This window comes from Eucalyptus grandis, chromosome 6, assembly GCF_016545825.1.
Source record: "Eucalyptus grandis isolate ANBG69807.140 chromosome 6, ASM1654582v1, whole genome shotgun sequence".
NCBI classification, from domain to species: domain Eukaryota; kingdom Viridiplantae; phylum Streptophyta; class Magnoliopsida; order Myrtales; family Myrtaceae; genus Eucalyptus; species Eucalyptus grandis.
In genome coordinates, this window is record NC_052617.1 from 22,762,909 (window position 1) to 22,781,813 (window position 18,905).

Genomic DNA, 18,905 nt, shown 5'->3' on the forward strand with positions numbered 1-18,905 from the left:
TTTTAATAAATTTTATACATTGATTTTTTTTATTAATCTTTTTTTTTTTTTTTTCTCTCTTCTTTCTCCTCTAACTTTCGCTATAGTGGTTGGCGAGGCTTCAACGTGAATCATGGCCCTCCCCTAGCCTTGCCTTGGCCTTGTCGTGGGTGAAGTGAAGGTAGCCTTGCTTGCAACAAGGCCATGGCGAAGCCGCCTTGCCCAATAGCCAGCGAGCCTCGCCGGCCACTTTGAGGAAAGTCCAAGAAGGAAGAAGAGAGAAAAGAAAAGGAAAAAAAAGATTAATAGAAAAATAACAATCGTTTAAAAAATTGCTCACTGGCTGGCGTTCACGTTATTGCCTACCGGCCAAAATTGACCTAATGGAATTAATTTGTACCAATATGAAAAAGGATTTTGAGTGAATTTGTCCAATTAAAAAGTTTAAGATTGAATCAGTACCAATGTAATAGGTTTAAAACTATTTTAGTACTTTTCTCCCATCAAAACCAATGCTTTATATCAATTTTCAAACTTTCAAAACATTGATAATATGCATCGTAAGAAAAGTTAGAATGCTAGCCCTGTCTATTCTTTAATAAATATTTTATAAAAAACAATCCATTATAGCACTTGGAATAATTGGTCAATGTGAAGTGTATCATCATTGACAACAGACCATGTTTAAATATTTTTATAAATGATGAAAATAATTTTTGTTTATCATTTTAATACACGATATAGGGAATCGTTTTAAGAAAATTTATTCCAAATTATTTATTTCTACGAAACAAATGGAGGGAATGTTTGCTTTGGGGAATATTTCATGATAAAGGAAAATGCTTTTTGGGAAATCATTTTCAAGAAAATGTATTTCCCTTTTCAAGTTAAAGAATTCATTATCCTAATTTAAAAAATGTATATTTTATTTAACCGTAAAGGATTTTCTATTGATTGATCATTTTCAGCAAATCAAATGTGTGAGAATCTAGAAAATAGTTCGCGCAAAATTCTTCCACCAAAACAAATACATAGGTTCATTTGTTTTATTGAAAATGTCATGATGAAGGAAAATATCTACCAAGAAATTCTTTGTTTTTTTTTTTGGGTTAATACCCCGAAAAATCCTAAACTGGTACACTTGTGACAAATTTACACCAAACTATTTTTTTGACCATGAAAAACCCCAAACTGGTAAATCTATGACAAATTTACCCCGACTAACTATAAAAAACCCTAAACTGGTACATTTATGACAAATTTACCCCAAATTAATTTATTCGACTGCAAAAAACCCTAAACTGGTAAATTTGTGACAAATATACTCTCTGCTAAATTGGATTAATACCACAAAAAAATCACAAAAATTGTAAACTGTGACAAACGGAGCGTAAAATCCTAAATTAGTATACCGATTAACTGTCACGTGTCATTTAACTTAATAATTTGAGAATAAAATTTAACGAAAACTAACATATGGTAAATTTGTCACAAGTGCACCAGTTTGGGGTAAATTTGTCAAAGGTATACCAGTTTGGGGTTTTTGGTGGTCAAAAAAATAGTTTGGGGTAAATTTGTCACAAGTGTACCAGTTTGGGGTTTTTGAGGGTATTAACCCATTTTTTTTTTCATAAAAATGGTTATTTCTAATTTGTTTTGTAGTTTAAGGAAAGTGATTACCTTGTCCTTGTAAGGGGAAATATTTTCCCCAAATCTAAATTTATTGTTTTCTAAAAATATGATTAGTTTTCATTTAGGGTTAATATCTTGAAAAACCCTAAACTAGTATACCCGTAACAAATTTACTCAAAACTATTTTTTTTACCACTAAAAACCCCAAACTGGTATACCTTTAATAAATTTACCACAAACTAGTACACTTATAACAAATTTACCCTCTATTAGTTTTCGTTAAATTTTATCGTCAAATTATTAAGTTAAATGATACGTAAGAATTGACTGGTATACAAATTTGGGATTTTACGCTCCGTTTGTCACAGTTTACTGTTTTTGTGATTTTTTTTTTTTCGTGAAGGGTATATTTATCACAAATTTACTAGTTTTTAGGTTTTTTTGCAGTTGAATAAATTAGTTTGGAGTAAATTTATCATAAATGTAACGGTTTTGGGTTTTTTATGGTTAATTAGGGTAAATTTGTCATATGTATACAAGTTTTAGATTTTTTATGGTAAAAAAATAGTTTGAGATAAAAATTTGTCACGGGTGTACCAATTTGAAGTTTTTCAGGGTATTAACCCTTTCATTTATTTTGTAGATTAGGGAAAACAATTAACTTATTGTCGGAATGGGAAATCGTTTTCTCAAGATCTAAATTTGTTGTTTTCTAAAATCTTGCCTATTCGGAACACCGTACAGTCAGGAAATTTTTTCCCGAGACTTCATTAAGTACTTCGACCTGTAACGAAACCTTGCAATCCATGGTTTTTCTTCCTCCTAAAAGAGTTCGACAAAGCAACAATCAGTTGGGATGACCGAGAGAAATCGATTTTTTTTCATATATTTAAAATTATATGCATACTTGAACGTAGAAAGAATAAAAAAATATTATTGTTAAATTACAAGAGGAAAAATCATAGACTTCCACTCACGACACTTATCTAATCTTCTAATGTGATATTACGTGACGTGTTACTTGATTGTGCCTATGATGAACGGAGCATGCGACAAAATCGTTCAATCATAAGCCTTCAAGTCCGCATGGAGCTCACCATTGAATAAAAAGTCCCCATTCCTTTTCTTATTTTTTTTAAATTACAGCTTTTTAAAACTGTTGATGCGGATGAAATGGAAAGTGGCAGTTTGACCTGGTAAGTTTATAGACGAAGGGAAATCGAGTATACATAAAGGGCACATAAACTTTATAGACAAGTTATACAGGATACCTAAAATGATATTAGGAATACGGAAGCGTGCATAGGAAATAAATTGGGGCATAACCTGATTATGATATCCTATTTATAAGTCAAACCTGAAAACTTAAACTTATGGAGAGGGGTCACGTGTAAACCCATCAAATAAGTTAGTCGGGTTGAAAATGATCCAACCTAAATTGATTCATTTAACTAGTTTCAACCAATTTCCCTTACAATACTAATTTAGTGACTTATACCCCATCCGATCCATACTCAACATATACTCGACTTGATCCATATTGCTAATATACCTCAATATTTGATCCAATCGAAGAAAACTCATACATAAATTATTTGGGTTTAAGTAAGTTGCACACTCATTTAATATTTATACTATTTTAAGTTTTACCATTGTAAATCTATTCATAACTCATTTACTAAATGTAACTAATCCACATAACAACTTATCATGCATTTGGTAACATTTTTGTTTCGGGAAATAATTTATTTTCAGAATTAGTTTTTCTTATATTTCTATTCCTTAAATAATTTCTAAGTAAAATAACACATTTGGTAATTATATAGAATTTCTATTCAAGGAATAGAAAAATAACAGGAATGTGTTTAGTATAACTCACAATTTTTTTTTATGTCATAAATTTTCTTTCAATTTTCTAATATATATTTTTTTAATTTTCTTTTTTTCTCTTCACTTTTTCCTCCTCCTCTAGCCGTAGGAGGCGGGCGGCGAGTAGCGATGGAGAAGAAGAAAAGAAAAAAGAAAAGAAAAAAATGACTTACTTCTAGAAATTATTTCAAAAGTGAGAATTTACTTATTCTTTTTTTAATTTCTGTTCTACATCTACTATCCGACCACTTTTCTATTATGAGAAATAGAAAAATTAATTTACATTATCAAATAAATTTATATTATTTTTCTATTATGGGGAGTTAAAAACAGAAAAACAAAATAATAGGAGCGTTGCAATACGCGCTCTTAGCTTATTAATTACACGTATATGAAGTGGATATAAATTACGGAGAATTAGTGGGGTCCACCTATGATTAATTTATTGGAAGTTTTATTATTATTATTACTGTTTTTTTGTTCTTGGGTGATAAGAGCTCCAGAAAGACAGAGATCGAAAAAGCTTTTATCTTTTGAGAGATCCAAGGAACTAGAGCTCCTAGGATTACCGATAGGCTTTTATCCTCTTCAGCTTTTGTTTACCACTCAGGTTCCCATGGAAAAAAGGAAGTCGCTGCCTCCGGAGTAAAAGAGAAAAGACTGCTTTTTCTGGTTACCTGGAAATGAGAAAAGGCAGAAAAGGCTTTACTTTTCCATGATTATGATTATTAATTAGGTGATTTATCATAATTATTTAGTGAATTAAGGGGGCCTCGGGGGTCTCTTTCGTTGAAACAATTATTACCCCGACTGAGTTTTTGCTTGTCGTCTTGCGAGCTGGCAAAAGAAAAATTTTGTTTTCCTTTGGAGATTGCGTTTTGTCCCATTGCCCTCCCATCTCGAACACTAGTCTAAATTCAACTGAAATTGCAAAAAACATTTCCTAAGGTTAGTGTGATTGACAACACCACTCGACTCTCGAGAAAATGATAAAAATAATTTCAATATGTAATAGCATTCCCGAAAGTTTAATTTTTCCAACGTAGCCCATCGCTGAAATATCTATAAATGTTCAGTATCGTCATTCATTTAATTTAAGTTAATAGAATATGTCAATATGACTTCTTATATATTAAATTTGAAACGGCAAAACCAAATGATGTTGTACATGACTTGTCCGAATAGTATTTCATATCAAAATAGGAATAATAATTCACGTCATCAAATAACTGTAAATATGTTAATATCTTAATTTTTTTTTTTCATTTTCTAAATTAGAAGAATAAAAAGATGGACGTGTTGACTCATCATTTTCGAAAATCCAATCCAACATATAACAATCAACGTCATCGAATAAGGTTTGATTTTTTGTTTGAACAAATGGAACGGTTACATTAAATATTTATTAATAATTTTCGGGTCACATTAAATAGATTAAAAGTCTAGGAACGACATTATATATTTAAGTTACAATATCATTATTTGGAATATATACAAACCTATCTAATCAAATCGCACAAGTACATCCAAATCCTTTGGATTTCTGAGTCGTTTTTCTTTCTCCGAAAAAAAAAAAAAGATGCATTTATCTAGAACCTCAAAGTCACGTTTACTTGCCAACTAATGTTTTATTGGCTTCCAACAAAAGGTTAAAAAAAAAGAAATAAGGCAAGGCCAAATTCATTTCCTCAACCCAAAAATAAATCAACAAATAAATAAATAGAGAGTTCGATCCTTCCTCGCATTCGTTCTTTGCTGGAGAGTGCCATGATGGTTTTCCGTTCATGGAAGTCACACCACACTCACCAACCTAAAATTCCGAACCCAATCGCCCCCCCACATATTATCATAATTAAAAATAAAATTGGAAAAAAATTCCCACATTTTAACCAGATTATAAAAAAGCGAAAATAATGATGGAATTAGAAGGGAAAAAAGCAAAAAAGCTCGCGGGTCAACGGAGAATCTAATGAAGACCATAAAAAAATCTTTTCACTTTAAATTAATCTAATTATAATTAATCTAATTAACAATGCTGGGGCATGAGGGAAGACCGTTTGATCGATGATATTAGCAATGATGATCACTCGAGAGAAAAAGCAACACGAAAGGGAAAAAAGCAATCACGACACGCTGGACAGCATGCCGCATGTGGAATCATATTGCGTCCTTTCCTATCCTGTCCGAGAGATGACCGCAATTGATTCAATAAATTATTATTATTATTATTATTGCTATTATTGCGTTTCCAATTTTTATAATTTTCCTTCTAGTTTTTTTTTTTTTTTAAAAATAAGGTTCTTACATGCGAGTAGATCCTTCACGTGTGGGAGCACCTGGATTATGCACTCGACAACATGCTCTTCGCGTACTAATTAATCCGAAAAGAAAAGAAAGGGGACGGCGCCGGAGGAGGCATGCCGTGCCATGCCGCGCCTTTTCTGTTTCTTCCTTTTAATTTTTCGAAAGTTTAATCGAGTTCAGGACTCGATTGAATAATCGGGCGCTCAGTTCGGTTTCCTCGGAACCTATGGAACAGCTAAGCGTGCGCGATAATGCTTTTTAAGTCTGGGTGATGAGAGTATTCTAATCTTTGGACGGGGCCCGAGACAAGATCGTCTGTCGAGGGTCGAATCGAAGTTCGAGAAAATCCGATGGGAATTCGCTGTTCACCCACGGTTTTTTGAGTAGGGATTTCGGTCGTGATGAAGCGCTGAAGAATCAACTCCTATTCCTCAGCACACCAAATTGGGAACGTGCACGAGTACATGGGAGAGACATTCTTGAGGCGAACATGGGCTTGAGAGCAAGCCCAAATCCGGTCCGGACATCAGCCGGGCGGACCGGCTGGCCATGGTAGCCCACTGTAATTCGAACACACGCTGAGAGGGTACTTGGCGTGGCGTCTATTTCATCGGGAGGGTGGAGGGAAGGGACGAATTCATTTAAGTCGAATGATTGAATTGCATTAGATAGAAACATCGATATTCGTTCGACAGAAAGAGAATGGGATTCGTTTGGTCTTTGATCTTTGTAAAGTAAAATAGGGACTCCAATAGATCTGCACGAACTCGCTGGTAATATCCATGAATGTCTTGTTTTTTTTAGTAAGAGATGGACACTATTAGATGTGAATTCAGGTGCACGACACAAATTGGTACTCACAGTGCATTTCTCCATTTGGTTCAGAATAAATATGCTTTCGAATCCTCCTTTTCAAATTAAAAGTGTATGTTCCGCTCGAATTCCAACCCTTCCATCAATAGGTACTCTCAGAGCGTCGACGACGGGCATTCAATATGATTTGGTTGCGATCGAACCGCTCTAGCAAAGTAGGATCAAAGATGAGCTCGATTGCTCCGAGTGGATCCGAAGTTTCTATTTAAGAGGGCGGAGCCTTTTCTTGCTAGGGAGAGACAGGAGCCGCCAATCGTTTCGCTATACATGTAAGTATTCATCGGATCACTTTATTGCACAGCTGACATGACTCGGCACGCGCTAAACTACACCTCTACAGAGATCGAATACAAGTGACGCCAAAATTAGTACATTTGCTTTCGCTCTCTCCACATCTAGAGAGATCTCATCGATGAGAGCCCGCCCTCGCGGCCTTCCCGGTGGTGCATCGGAGATCGGTGGGGGTGGTGGTGGTGGTGTTGGCAGCGGCGGTGGCGGTCGTGCGACGGTGACCGTGCGTCGCTGGCTCTCGTCGTGAGGTCCTCCGACCGAGGCCGGGCTTCCTTGGGCTTCGACTTGATCGTGTTGATTATCTCCAGGGTCGCCAAGACGTGCTCCATAGAGGGGCGTTTCCGCTGGTCGCTCTCGAGGCACTTGAGGATGAGCTCGGCCGCCCGGGCCGCGGCTTTCAACGGGTACTCGTTGTTGAGCCTCGGGTCGACGATCTTCTTGAGCTTCCTCTTCTCGGACAAGGACGGCTTGGCCCATTCCAGCAGATTGTGCTGGCTGCTGGGCCGCTTCGAGTCCAGGGCCTGTAGGCCCGTCAGCAATTCCAGGAGCACCACTCCGAAGCCGTACACGTCGCTGTTTATGTAGAGATGTCCTGGACAAAAAAAGACCGGAAACCACAGGCGTTGAACATCGTCAGCATCCGATAACGGAAAAATCCGACACGACCGTCGAATCTGATGGATTGCACGACGGCTCGACCGATCGGAGCCGAGGGCCGCTGGCTTACCTGTGGCGATATATTCAGGGGCCGCATAACCGTAGGTGCCCATTATACGAGTGGAGACGTGGGTGTTGCCATCAGTTGGGCCCAACTTTGCAAGCCCAAAATCCGAAAGCTTTGCATTGAATTCCTGGAAAATGAAAAATCAAGGCCCTAATCAACACCCGCATTAAATTAACAAACTAAACCGGTTCAATTTTTTAAAATAGAAAAAGAGGATTGCTCTCAAGCCATTTGTACACGTAACATAACGGTAGATAAAAATGTTACCGAATCTAGCAAAATGTTGGAGGCCTTGAAATCGCGGTAGATCACGGATTTCTCCGAGGTGTGGAGGAAGGCGAGCCCCCGTGCCGCACCTATTGCAATCTTCATCCGGATGCCCCAGGGCAACGGGTCCGCGCCCTCTGCAAACGAAGCACGGATTCCATTTTCTAATTAGCGCGTAAAACGGACCTAAAGAATACTTTCGCGGCTCGGATTTGAAATAGCGATCCATATATTTGAGTGAACATATTTCTTGGGTATAATCATAATGAGAACTATTAGTAAAATGGGAGAAAAATATAAAAATGGAAAATAAAGAGGATGTCTTACTTTTGAAGAGGTGGTCTTCCAAGCTGCCTTGTTGCATGTATTCATACACGAGAAGGAACTGCGCGTCTTCCCAACAGTAGCCGATCAATCTGACCAGGTTCGGGTGTGAATATTTGCCCAAGAACTTCACTTCTGCCTACGAAAAATTCACCGAGAAATTTGAAAAATTTGATTGATCTTTTTGACTCTTGAAAAATCCAAGAACGGCCATTAATGTGTCTCTAATTCTGAGGTTGAATTTGCACAAATCGGCGCCCGCCATGCTTGAAGATGTGTTCGTCGTGTAGAAAATTCAAAGATGGAGATAAATGTACTACCTGCCATTCCTGCAATCCCTGGGCGCTATCGGGGCTCGACTTCTTGACGGCGACCGGTATCCCGACCCCGACCCGCGACGGCTTGTACGTCCCCTCCTCGACCCAGCCCTTGAACACCCTCCCGAAGCCGCCCTCCCCGAGCACCGTGTCGGGCCGGAAGTTCCGGGTCGCGCTCTTCAGCTCCGCGAACGTGAACATCTTCAAGTTGGGCAGCAGGGCCTTCGGGTTGGGGGCCGGCAATGGGGCCTTCTTCTCGTTCTTCACGCCGCCGCCGCCGCCGCCGCCGCCGCCGCTGCCATCGCCATTCTTGAGCGCACCGTTTTGGGTGCTGTTGCCGCCGTCGCCGACTTTTTTCCTCGGCAGTGCGTCATGCTTGTTGTGGTCATTGTTGTTCCACTTTTCTGCAACGTTCGCGCATCGAATCAGGTCGAACAAATTCAAAGCTTGACGATGAGGAAGAAAGACGAGTTCTTTCGAAGCAACTTGAATAGCGTCCATCTCCAATTCGACGTGATTCGTTTAATCATTGCAGCTAAAACAGGCGGGCGTGTGACTTAGGGTTTCGTGCAATCATCATCATCAACATCATGATGTCGAGCGTTGACTTTCCCGCAGTTTCACACGCGATCGTCGAAAGGAAACGCCACGCGAACGCGACTTCGGAAGATCCGAAAGGAACTCTGATCAACAGCGGAGCTCAAACACGACCCATGAACCGATTTCGAAAATTACCTGAAAGGGACGGAGGCCGTTTGTCGCCGGCGTCCGATGAATAAGTGGCGGCCGACGGATCTCCCCAGCAGTTCCCCATCGTCGCTCCAGACGGCTTCTCTCTCTCTCTGGGCTTCTGGGTTTCTAGTCTTTAGCGAGCTCTGAGAGAGAGAGAGAGAGAGAGAGAGAGAGAGGGAGACTTAAGCGAGGGATCGAGGGAGTCGTTCCATGCACGAAGCTTGGAAAGCTTTGACAGCAAAACCCTCGGGGGACGAAAGCGCGGCGAAGAGAAGGTGGAAGACCAGACCAGGCGCGTAGACTTCTCCTCCTTCGTCGTCTTCTTGCTGAAATCGAGGTTTGCTATTTTTGTTCTCTTTTTTTAATGAAATTCTGAAGTTGTTAATACCACGAGTCGAGCTGAACTTGTCCACGTTCGAAGCGGAAAAGCTCTTCTTGCAGAGGGAGAGATGGAGAAAGTCAACGGTCGCGTAAGCCGAGCTGGACACCGACGTGGGTCCCCCTCCTTCCCCCCATTCCACCCCGACCCCGACCGACGGCGGTGGGGCCGGCGTACCCGGTCCACGGCCAAAACGGACGGACCCGATCCACCCGCCACACGTTGATCAGTGGAATAGCCTCGCCTCGCCTCACCTCACCTTACCTGACCTCCATCCTCCCCACCTCTCCTTTCAACTAATTCCACGCATTCTTCCATTTTTTCTATAAATAAATCTATTTTATTTTATTTTATTTCAGTTTTTGCCTAATTAGATTCTTTTTTACCATAATTTCTTGGAAATTTAGGTCGCCGTTTGAATTTCGGTGATAAAGTAAGGGAAAAAAAATGCTTTTTACTTAAAATTGAATTCTAAATGAGCAAGTTTGGTTGACTTTCGCTTAAAAGAAAGAGAATCCCTAGATAATGTTCACACCCGCCGGAATTTCGAGATAGGAGGGTTTTGACCGAGGGAATAGACTCCAAGTTTTAGATATTCATATTTCCTTAAATAACTCAAAGTTCAAGGTGAACGCACGAGGCCTTGAAAACTCCTGTCTAGCTTCCGGGATCAATGACAATGCTAGTGGAAACGCAATCAAAGTCAAAGATCTAACCACGTCACAAGAAACACCTCCCCCCCCGCCTTCTCTCTCCCATGTTGTCGCCGGTGCCGTGACATTCGTCAACCGTTCCCTACTCTATTCCACCGTGCTCGACTCTCTTTCTAAGCCGCCTGCTTTTGCCGCCGAGCTTATGAGTCCGCCTGCTTTAATATTCCTATTTTACACTCACGGAGGTTATGAGTCCTCGCGTCCTCACCCCATTCCCCGAGAAGGTGGTGATTTGAATCCCTCACCTCCCTTTCATGGAAGGGTGGCCACAAAATGAATCTTGAAAGTTGGCCTATTTCACGGCATAATATTTCCGCCACTGTAGAAACATAACATAAGCGAGAAAATATCATCATAAATAAGTCGTTTTACTTATCCAGAATTGGTGTGACAAAAGAAAAAATGAGGTGTTGATCCTAAATAATCTTGGCAATTTATGGAATATTCTTCTTCCGACATCGCTTGGTCGAGTACTCAATCACTGCATGATATACCTTAATCAATCTCTAATGATGGTCTGACTTTGATGAAAACTTGACTAATTTCAATATGCTTACGGGACGGCTCATGTTTATTTGCACGCACGGATAGGTTCAGTTCAAGAGATGCTGGTCAAAGGCCACATCTAATTTCCTAATCATTTTAGGCAAAGGGATGAGCTGGTACTCGAAATCCTTGACCGGGTCTCCTTCGGCTCTTTAAATATAAGCAAACTTCTATAATCTACACTTGTACTCATTCAAGAACATATTACATGTGCAAATTACGGTACGAAAGCCCTCCTCCTACCATAATTCGTCACAATTCCTCACCTTTTCTTCATAACTCCAATATAAAATGTCATACCGCATAAAAGAATTCGAAGTCTTAGTGATCAATACGCGGGACTTACTCCTTTCTCTATCCAATGGTCATCGAGAGGTTCGGGATTGTTCACCTAAAAGATTCTTAAAACTCCCGAAAGATGACTGGTCGACTAGGTCAGAAAAGGGCAACCACGTGCTCCCCCTTCTCCACGAATGGGGACCACAAGGTACCATTAATTTAGAGGCGAGGACATGCAAGTAAAGGACGAATTTTTGTTACTTTAGACTCAACATTTAAATGTGAACAAGGTACCTTTTCGGCCGATTGATATGACCAAGTACAGGCCAAGAGCGTCCCGCCCCAGAAAGTGGGTTGGAATGGCCACTAAAGTGGCAGAGGAACAAAAGTGACGAGTAGGAAATCTTGCCCTACTTTGGACAAATCTTTTTTCTTAGCCACGTCTCGGGAAGATGCGAGGAACGCGGATATTTAGCCGCGTGCATTGCTGCAGGAGTCTTGCACGATATAAATCGTGGGAGTCGAAGAAAGTGCGAAGTTGAAAAGGCAAGAAGTGCATCTTGGCGAGTGAACTGAGCAGGAGTCGATTGAATGTTTGCTAGCGAGGAAACTCAAACATGCAATCTTATACTCGAATTATTTGTATCTCAAACGCTCATGAGAAAATGTAATGTCTTGATCAGATCAGTGATTGGCCTAACTACTCATATAAAAGATCATTGTATGAAGGCAAGACCAAGAGTCAAAATAGCTTGGAATAGGAAAATTATTCAAAAAAATTTCAAATCTACTGGACAATGATCAATTTATTCCTAGAATTTTTAATTGTACAAATTTAGTTTTGAACTTATTGAAATATTATCAATTTAATTCTAAACTTTTTGACGATTTGTCACTGGCTAACAAGGCTCGACCCTCACCAGCTCACTAGAGACTAAATTGACAAATCAAAAAATTGGGAATAAATTGACATAATTGAAAGATTTAGGATTAAATTATTCATCGTATAATAAGTTGAAGACTTTTTGATAATTTTTCCGTCAATAATGAAAAATAATATGCCCATTGTTTAGGTTGGAATTCAAGCTCCTTCTCATCAGGAGAGCTGAGTCTCCAGCCTAAGTAAAAAGAAGGAATTTCTGAACCCGTTCTATGTGATTTATTAGGCCTTTTTTGATAACTATTTCCTAAACAATTGATTCTATTTTTTCGTTCTCTAGAACAAAAAAAGAATAAAAGTTCATTTGGTAAAATTTTTATTCTTGAAAACAAAAATCTATTTTTTTTTATTCTCAAGAATAGATTTAGAACAAAAACAATAAGTAGAAAAAAATTGTTTCTTGTTCTTAAAACAATTTTTAGAATCAAGTCTAAGTCTTTTTGTTCTCTTTTCTCTTTCCTTCTCTTTCCTTTTTCTTATTTTCTTCTTCCTTTTGGCTAGCAACCTCACCGGAGTGTTGCCGGCCTCCAATAGTGGCTAGGTGAGCCTTCGGTGAGCTCGCTAAACCTCACCGAGACGATTGCCAGTCACAAGAAAGAGGAAGAAGAAGAGAAAAGGAAAAAGGAAAAAAAAATTATAATAAAACTGTTAAAAAATTTAAAGAAAAAAAAAATTAACAATCTTACTAAACGTATTTTATTCTAGGAATATAAATTTTGTGTATCTATCAAATTCATTTTTTACTCATAAATTATTCTCGAAAATAGAATAAAAAAAATGTTTTTGATCATAAATTATTTCTAGATATAGCCTTTAATGACCTTAAGTGGGAATGAAAGTGGCGGCAATTTTTAGGGATTGGAGGGCTCCGTGGCCAATAAAATCCAAATACGTCGACAAGAGAAGCGAAGGAGAGAAAAGCAAACCCCACTAATGAGAGCCTCCAAAGTCGCGACCCCCCCCCCCAAAGAAAATAGTGCATATCCACGACAAACGTAGCTCTTGATGCCCACATGAATTCCTGACGACTTTCTCATCCACCGCCAGAAACGGACGCTGCTGATCGAGACGACTCTTTCCCAAAAGTTCAGACAAAGAGACAGCGACGGAGGAGGCCCTCCACCGGAGAAACGTCTATCCTTCGCTTTACCCTAGCCTTACTTCATTGACTCGCCCGTCGCGGGGTATTTTTGTACTTAATTATGACGACGCGTTGTTAGACGATGTGTGCGTGGTACGTTCATGATGCTTTATGGCACGGCTCCAGCGCCATAGAAATGTCACCCATCTTCCAAAGTCGTCCGAAAAGGGGCTTCCTTTCCTCCTTTTCCTTCCTCTATTGTCCAGCTTTTCTTCGGCACCCTATCATGACTTCCATACAAAGCAAAGCGAAGCAAATTTCCACGGCGAATTGTCACGTAGACACGCCGACATGCACACGACGCTCGATCTACTCCTCCCGTCTCTCCGGGAGAAAACCATGCGTCGTACAGACCACAGAGACTATACGAAACGTTGTACACTGCCAAACTTTAAGATCATGCGAGGGCGAGATTTACTGTTCTTACATTCGACGGCTATCGAGGGATTGGCGATCCGTTCCCTTCCTTGCTTTTTGTAGTTCACAGCTGCTTGTTTGCTCTCTCTCTCTCCCTCTCTATACGCCCGGTTCTTGAAAAAGTCAATGCAAGAACTCAACCTAAATGTTACTAATGAAGACATAAGAGCAAGAATTCACAAGTATTCCATATCACTGAAGGCCACTATATAAACATATATTGAAAAATCAAAAGGGATATGAACGACCCATCTTTCGCCCCATCTTTTCCACAAATCTTTTTCCATACAATAACACATCAGGAAGCCCCTATGCCACATGCTTCGACAACCGTCGAAGACGGTACTCCACTGACTCCATTCCCTCTGTTGGCAGCGAGCAAGCGAGCATTATCAAGCCCAAGAGGAGGACAAAATATGAAACAGATGTACATGTAGTTGTCACACACGACCACAGCTTGTGACCTGTCAAACCGAGATCGAACTAGCTCTGGAATCCAATCTTCTACCAGGCGATTGAGAGGATGGACTGCGAGCCATGCCACCACCATTTTGAGTTGCCAGGTACTCGAGTGCGACGACAATGTCGCCAATGAGTGGACGGAAATTAGGCTGTTCCTGGAGACACATTGCGGTGATGGCAATCGCATGATAAAGGCAGCGTACAGGAAAGTGTCCTTGCAGTAGAGGATCAGCCAAATGGGCAAACTTCCTTCGGTCCTTCAGATACGGCCTAGACTGCAAAGTGAAGAAAAGGGAAAATGAATCAATGGTTAAGCAGTAAGCAGCGAGCAGCGAGCGGCGAGCAGCCAGATGTTCTGTTATGTCTAAAAATTTGAGGCCCATTTGAGCTGCATTGTACTTTTCTGTGTATTTTTATGGCCAATTATACCAACTGCCTTCCATCAATCTGATAATAAGGTAAGGAATGGAATCGTCCTCAATTATCAAATATAAAAGTCATGGATACAATCTATGAAACAGATGAACTAAAGAAAAAGGCAAGACAGCTGACAACAAAACAATTCCATGTTTATCCAAACAAGATGACACATCACACTTCCTATGTCACTGCTACTGTCACAGAAACGCACAAAAATCTCACTTGCCACAATAGATTATGACAATGGAGCAAATAATCAGACGTAATTTGATCTCTCAACACACTTTTATGTCCAGTTAACAGAATGGGGGTCAATGGCACAGAATACAGAGTACTAAAAATTGATAGACAGACAGGAGTACATTCTTTCCTCAACATGCTTTGGTATATCAAAAACATGACTGCATGGATACTTCACAAGTAACCATTGACTAGTATAGAGACACCTTTGATTAGCAGCAGCTAAAATATCACTGGCAAACCGGAGAAAAGAAAATGAAAGCACTAAGCACTCACCCAGGCGATCAGATTTTGTTCTCCCGGCTTCTTGGTGCCATCTATGGCTTTTCGTCCACTAATGAGCTCCAAAAGAACCACACCAAAGCTATAAATATCAGATTTGAGAGTCAATTTGCCGCTCATAGCGTACTCTGGGGCACAATACCCATATGTTCCCATCACTCTCGTCGAAACATGAGTATTATCACCAACAGGACCTAATTTAGCCAGCCCAAAATCTGACAACTTTGGATTAAAATCATTGTCAAGCAAGATATTTGCTGACTTCAAGTCCCTGTAAATGACAGGCGGATTTGCTTTGCAGTGTAGGTACTCAAGGCCCCTTGCTGCACCTACAGCAATCTTCATCCTTGTGCCCCAATCAAGAGGTGCCTTACCAGGATCAAGATCTACAAAAAAAACGCACATTATCTGACTCAGTATGGTTATTAAACAAAAATAGATCAAGTTCACATGATACACTAGGTGGTAAAGCAGTATATCAATATGCAGCCCATGCATTAAATACATCAACTAATTTGACTGTATAGTGCTGTAAATTTCGAACACAGTATACACTCTTGCTAACTTTTTATGCAAGTATACATTAGCCTACCATAATTTACAGTTTTGAAACAGGGCCTACCAAGTCTGGCCAAGTCTGGGGACATACACGAGTTACAGGATCATCATTCTTTTTACTTGCCATAATCGGACTTTTCTACTTAGGTGGAAAGCATATAGCCGTTAATTCACGAGGATCAGCTCGTCCCATTGCCATGACATTGCTCTTCAATTTACAGTAAGAATTTGCGAATAGAACCTATAATTAGTTTTAGAGTTTTGATACACAGGTACTAGGGCACTAACCTCAACATATTCATTTTGTCAAGCATGCTGAATGTTTAGATCAAATGAGTTTGTTGAGTTAGTGTGACACACCTGAACTTTAGGAACTTTTTATTGCTATAGCATTTCATCCGATTACCGAATGGATGATGTGTAACTTAAAGAAGTAGAGGCAATATAGAGTTGTATTGACAGTCATCCAGGAACAGCAACACATAATGTCCTCAAGACTTATTTGCAATTGTCTACTAGTGTTAATTAAATCTATGTCTGTGTGTAAAGCTCGAGCCATCTACTAGTAACATAAAATGCCCGAACAGAAGATTTTTCTTAGACTCCGAGCTTTTGAAGGCGAACTGAAGTCATTCCAATGCTCAAACAGGTTTTCTACATCTTCCCCTTCTTATGAACATTGTTAGAACAGAATTTTCCAATAGGAGTTGAAAAGAAGAGTAGCATTATACAGCAGAGACAACACTTTTTTGCTGAAACATGGGGTTAGATTCAATGTAGAGTTTACAGAAAATTGCAGATAATGGAAAAAGCACACGAAAATGCCAGGCAGAACTTTACCGAATAGATGATCTTCCAAGCTACCCATTGGCATGTACTCGTAAACCAATAGTCTTTGATCTCCGTCAGTACAATATCCAAACAGAGTCACCAGATTGGAATGGTGCAATAGACTCAACATAAGAACCTCCACAATGAACTCCTGAAATCCCTGGAGACCATCATGATTGAGTTGTTTTATTGCAACCACCTGCTCCCAAGAAATAAAGGATCTGTGTCAACCAATGATGATACCGATTTAATCCAGGTTGACCTGATACAGTGAATTAATAAGTGACGCTAGAAGAACCATTTCAACTTTCGAATGGCAGCAAGAGTGTTCCTGCAGCCTCAGCAAGCTGCAGTGGACACAAACCTCAAGCGCAACACAATCAAAGATTTTGAGATCAAAGAGACATATAATGTGATGCAACTTGCCTCGCCTGTTTCCAATCGTCCCTTGTAAACCTTTCCAAACCCTCCTTCACCAATTAAGTTAACTTCCTTAAAATTTCTCGTCGCTGTCGCCAATTCACGAAACGTGAAGCTCCGTGCTGGATTGCCCTTCGGAACACTACCATCCTTGTTCTTTCCATTTCTAGATCCTTTTCTCCTTTCGCTCACTACATATAACCACATAATTAACAGCAATACACACAAAAATAAGATCTTCAACGATTTAAAAGCAAAGGTATTGAATTTTCTCAAATGGGTATCCAAATCATACCATCATTATCATCACAATAAGCCTTGCGCTTCCCGGTGGCTGCAAATCAGCGACCATTCGAATTCAACATGAGAAAGCAAATCCACTCGGGCCATTTACGTTTCAATCACATCCGGAAGGTACAAGACATAAATGAGAAACAAAAACAAACTAGAGCAAAACCTGAGGTGTCCGCCGAGTAGCGAGAGCTGGATCGAACGCCATTATCGATTTCAATCCGGCTACCCTCCTTACGGCGTGAGCTGATACAGGAGAAGCAGCTCATCTCTTTCCACAGGCCCAGACCCCGCTCTAAACAAACGTATCGACACGGGACACACGCCGCCACCGAAGACAACGAAACGCCCACGAATCGCTAGTCCGAAACGAGGATCATCCTCGACGGCAACAGGGCCTCGCAGCGAACCCAAAATGCGATTTTTACAGAGGAAAGTAACCCACCGGAATTCCGGGCAAAAAGCGAAAGGAACCGAGCAACGCCCCCAAGCTGCAAACTTGGAGCAGAAAGCTCCGTTCCCCACCACCCTCCCCCCCCCTCCACGGAAAAGGGGAGAGAGATCGAGACGCGAAGCCCTTAAAAGGGAATCGCCGTTCGCGAAAGCTCTTTCAGCCTTTAGGATCTCGCTGAACACGCCACGGCCACGCCAGGAGGTAAGCGAAAAATCCCACCTCCCCAAAAATAGCAAACGACACGAAATTAGAAACGCACCCCACTTCCTCCCCAACCGAGAAAGAAAGGAAGAAAAACCCAGTAAAGCCCGCGTATTGTTATACCCCGGCTCGCAGGAAAAGCCCGGACGCGCAGAATATACTAATCAAGAAAAGGGCAGCAGAAGAGACCACCCACGGAGGAAAAAAGGCCAAAAAAGAAAACTAAAAACCGCAGGGGTGGCATCGGGAGTGGGAGGGCAAAAGCGAGGAAATCACGGGCCTAAATTTGGATCCACGACGACCCCCGAGCGCGCGCCCCCCGCGACCATCTCCTTTCCCGAGACGCGCGACGCGCACGCGGAGGCATCGCCCACATTTAGCGGTCGCGACTCGGAACGACGAGCGGGGCGGTCTCGGGTCACCGCCAGCGACCAGCGCACGACCGCAACGGCCCGGGGGGTGGAGGGAGTGCGCCGTTGCGCTCGCAGCTGGACACCGCAAACGCCAGGACGGGGAGAATGCGTGGGGCCTGCTCCTCTCCCTCTCTCCATAACCCACTCTCTCTCTCTCTCTAAATGTGCCTTTTTTTCTTGTCTTTGCATTTATGGTTGTGTGGATGCGCGTGAGATCGTTGCATGTCGCTCTCCGTCCTGGTCACCCCCACCATTCCCCTTTTGTATTTTCTCTCTCTCCCCTTGTTATAAGTCTTAAGCATTTAAACGGGATCCTCGACCGGGGCCCAAGCGAAATTACCCGCCTCGCCACGGGAGTTCCCGATATTTACGATAACGACACTGAACTCGAGCTGGTTCCGCGCGCACTGGATTAGATTAGACCCGTTGGGATTTTCCCTTTACGTGTCGGCCCGGGGAGGCTTGGGGGGACCGACGGGTGTCGGGCGATGATTGGGCGCCGCTTCCTGCGGATTAAAAATATTTTAATATCACTTTTTCTTTTTTTTTAGCTCTCGGATATTTTCTTTTTCGGATCTCGTCGAACGAAAGTCTTCGCAGATTTGG

General features: G+C 41.1%; 2 protein-coding genes across 3 annotated transcripts; both read right to left on the reverse strand.

Annotated features, from left to right (window-relative positions):
* Window positions 1-6,819: 6,819 nt before the first annotated feature.
* On the reverse strand, window positions 6,820-9,700 carry LOC104448935 (probable serine/threonine-protein kinase PIX13). Its single transcript, XM_010062879.3, has 6 exons — window positions 9,316-9,700; window positions 8,584-8,984; window positions 8,267-8,402; window positions 7,940-8,076; window positions 7,676-7,799; window positions 6,820-7,540 (listed from the first exon to the last, which is right to left on the reverse strand). The coding sequence occupies exons 1-6, from the start codon at window positions 9,392-9,394 to the stop codon at window positions 7,053-7,055; spliced, it is 1,365 nt and encodes a 454-aa protein (XP_010061181.2). The 5' UTR covers window positions 9,395-9,700; the 3' UTR covers window positions 6,820-7,052.
* A 4,160-nt stretch (window positions 9,701-13,860) lies between these two features.
* LOC104448936 (probable serine/threonine-protein kinase PBL21) lies at window positions 13,861-18,445 on the reverse strand. 2 transcript variants are annotated; one of them, XM_010062880.3, is made up of 6 exons: window positions 17,398-18,443; window positions 17,236-17,274; window positions 16,947-17,131; window positions 16,530-16,719; window positions 15,126-15,517; window positions 13,861-14,464 (listed from the first exon to the last, which is right to left on the reverse strand). In XM_010062880.3, the coding sequence occupies exons 1-6, from the start codon at window positions 17,498-17,500 to the stop codon at window positions 14,195-14,197; spliced, it is 1,179 nt and encodes a 392-aa protein (XP_010061182.2). In that variant the 5' UTR covers window positions 17,501-18,443; the 3' UTR covers window positions 13,861-14,194. The 2 variants fall into 2 exon arrangements, with proteins under 2 accessions (XP_010061182.2, XP_010061183.2); XM_010062881.3 differs by lacking the exon at window positions 17,236-17,274 and having other exon boundaries at window positions 17,398-18,445.
* Between the last annotated feature and the right edge of the window lie 460 nt (window positions 18,446-18,905).

Excerpts from the sequence above, each read along its gene's own strand:
- LOC104448935 (XM_010062879.3), bottom strand. The coding sequence starts at position 9,394 with ATGGGGAACTGCTGGGGAGATCCGTCGGCCGCCACTTATTCATCGGAC. Across the intron at positions 8,985-9,315 it reads ACGGCCTCCGTCCCTTTCAG|AAAAGTGGAACAACAATGAC; the intron begins GTAATTTTCGAA and ends CGAACGTTGCAG. Across the intron at positions 7,800-7,939 it reads CCAACATTTTGCTAGATTCG|GAATTCAATGCAAAGCTTTC; the intron begins GTAACATTTTTA and ends TTCATTTTCCAG.
- LOC104448936 (XM_010062880.3), bottom strand. The coding sequence starts at position 17,500 with ATGAGCTGCTTCTCCTGTATCAGCTCACGCCGTAAGGAGGGTAGCCGG. Across the intron at positions 16,720-16,946 it reads GACGATTGGAAACAGGCGAG|GTGGTTGCAATAAAACAACT; the intron begins GCAAGTTGCATC and ends TCTTGGGAGCAG. Across the intron at positions 14,465-15,125 it reads AACAAAATCTGATCGCCTGG|TCTAGGCCGTATCTGAAGGA; the intron begins GTGAGTGCTTAG and ends TTCACTTTGCAG.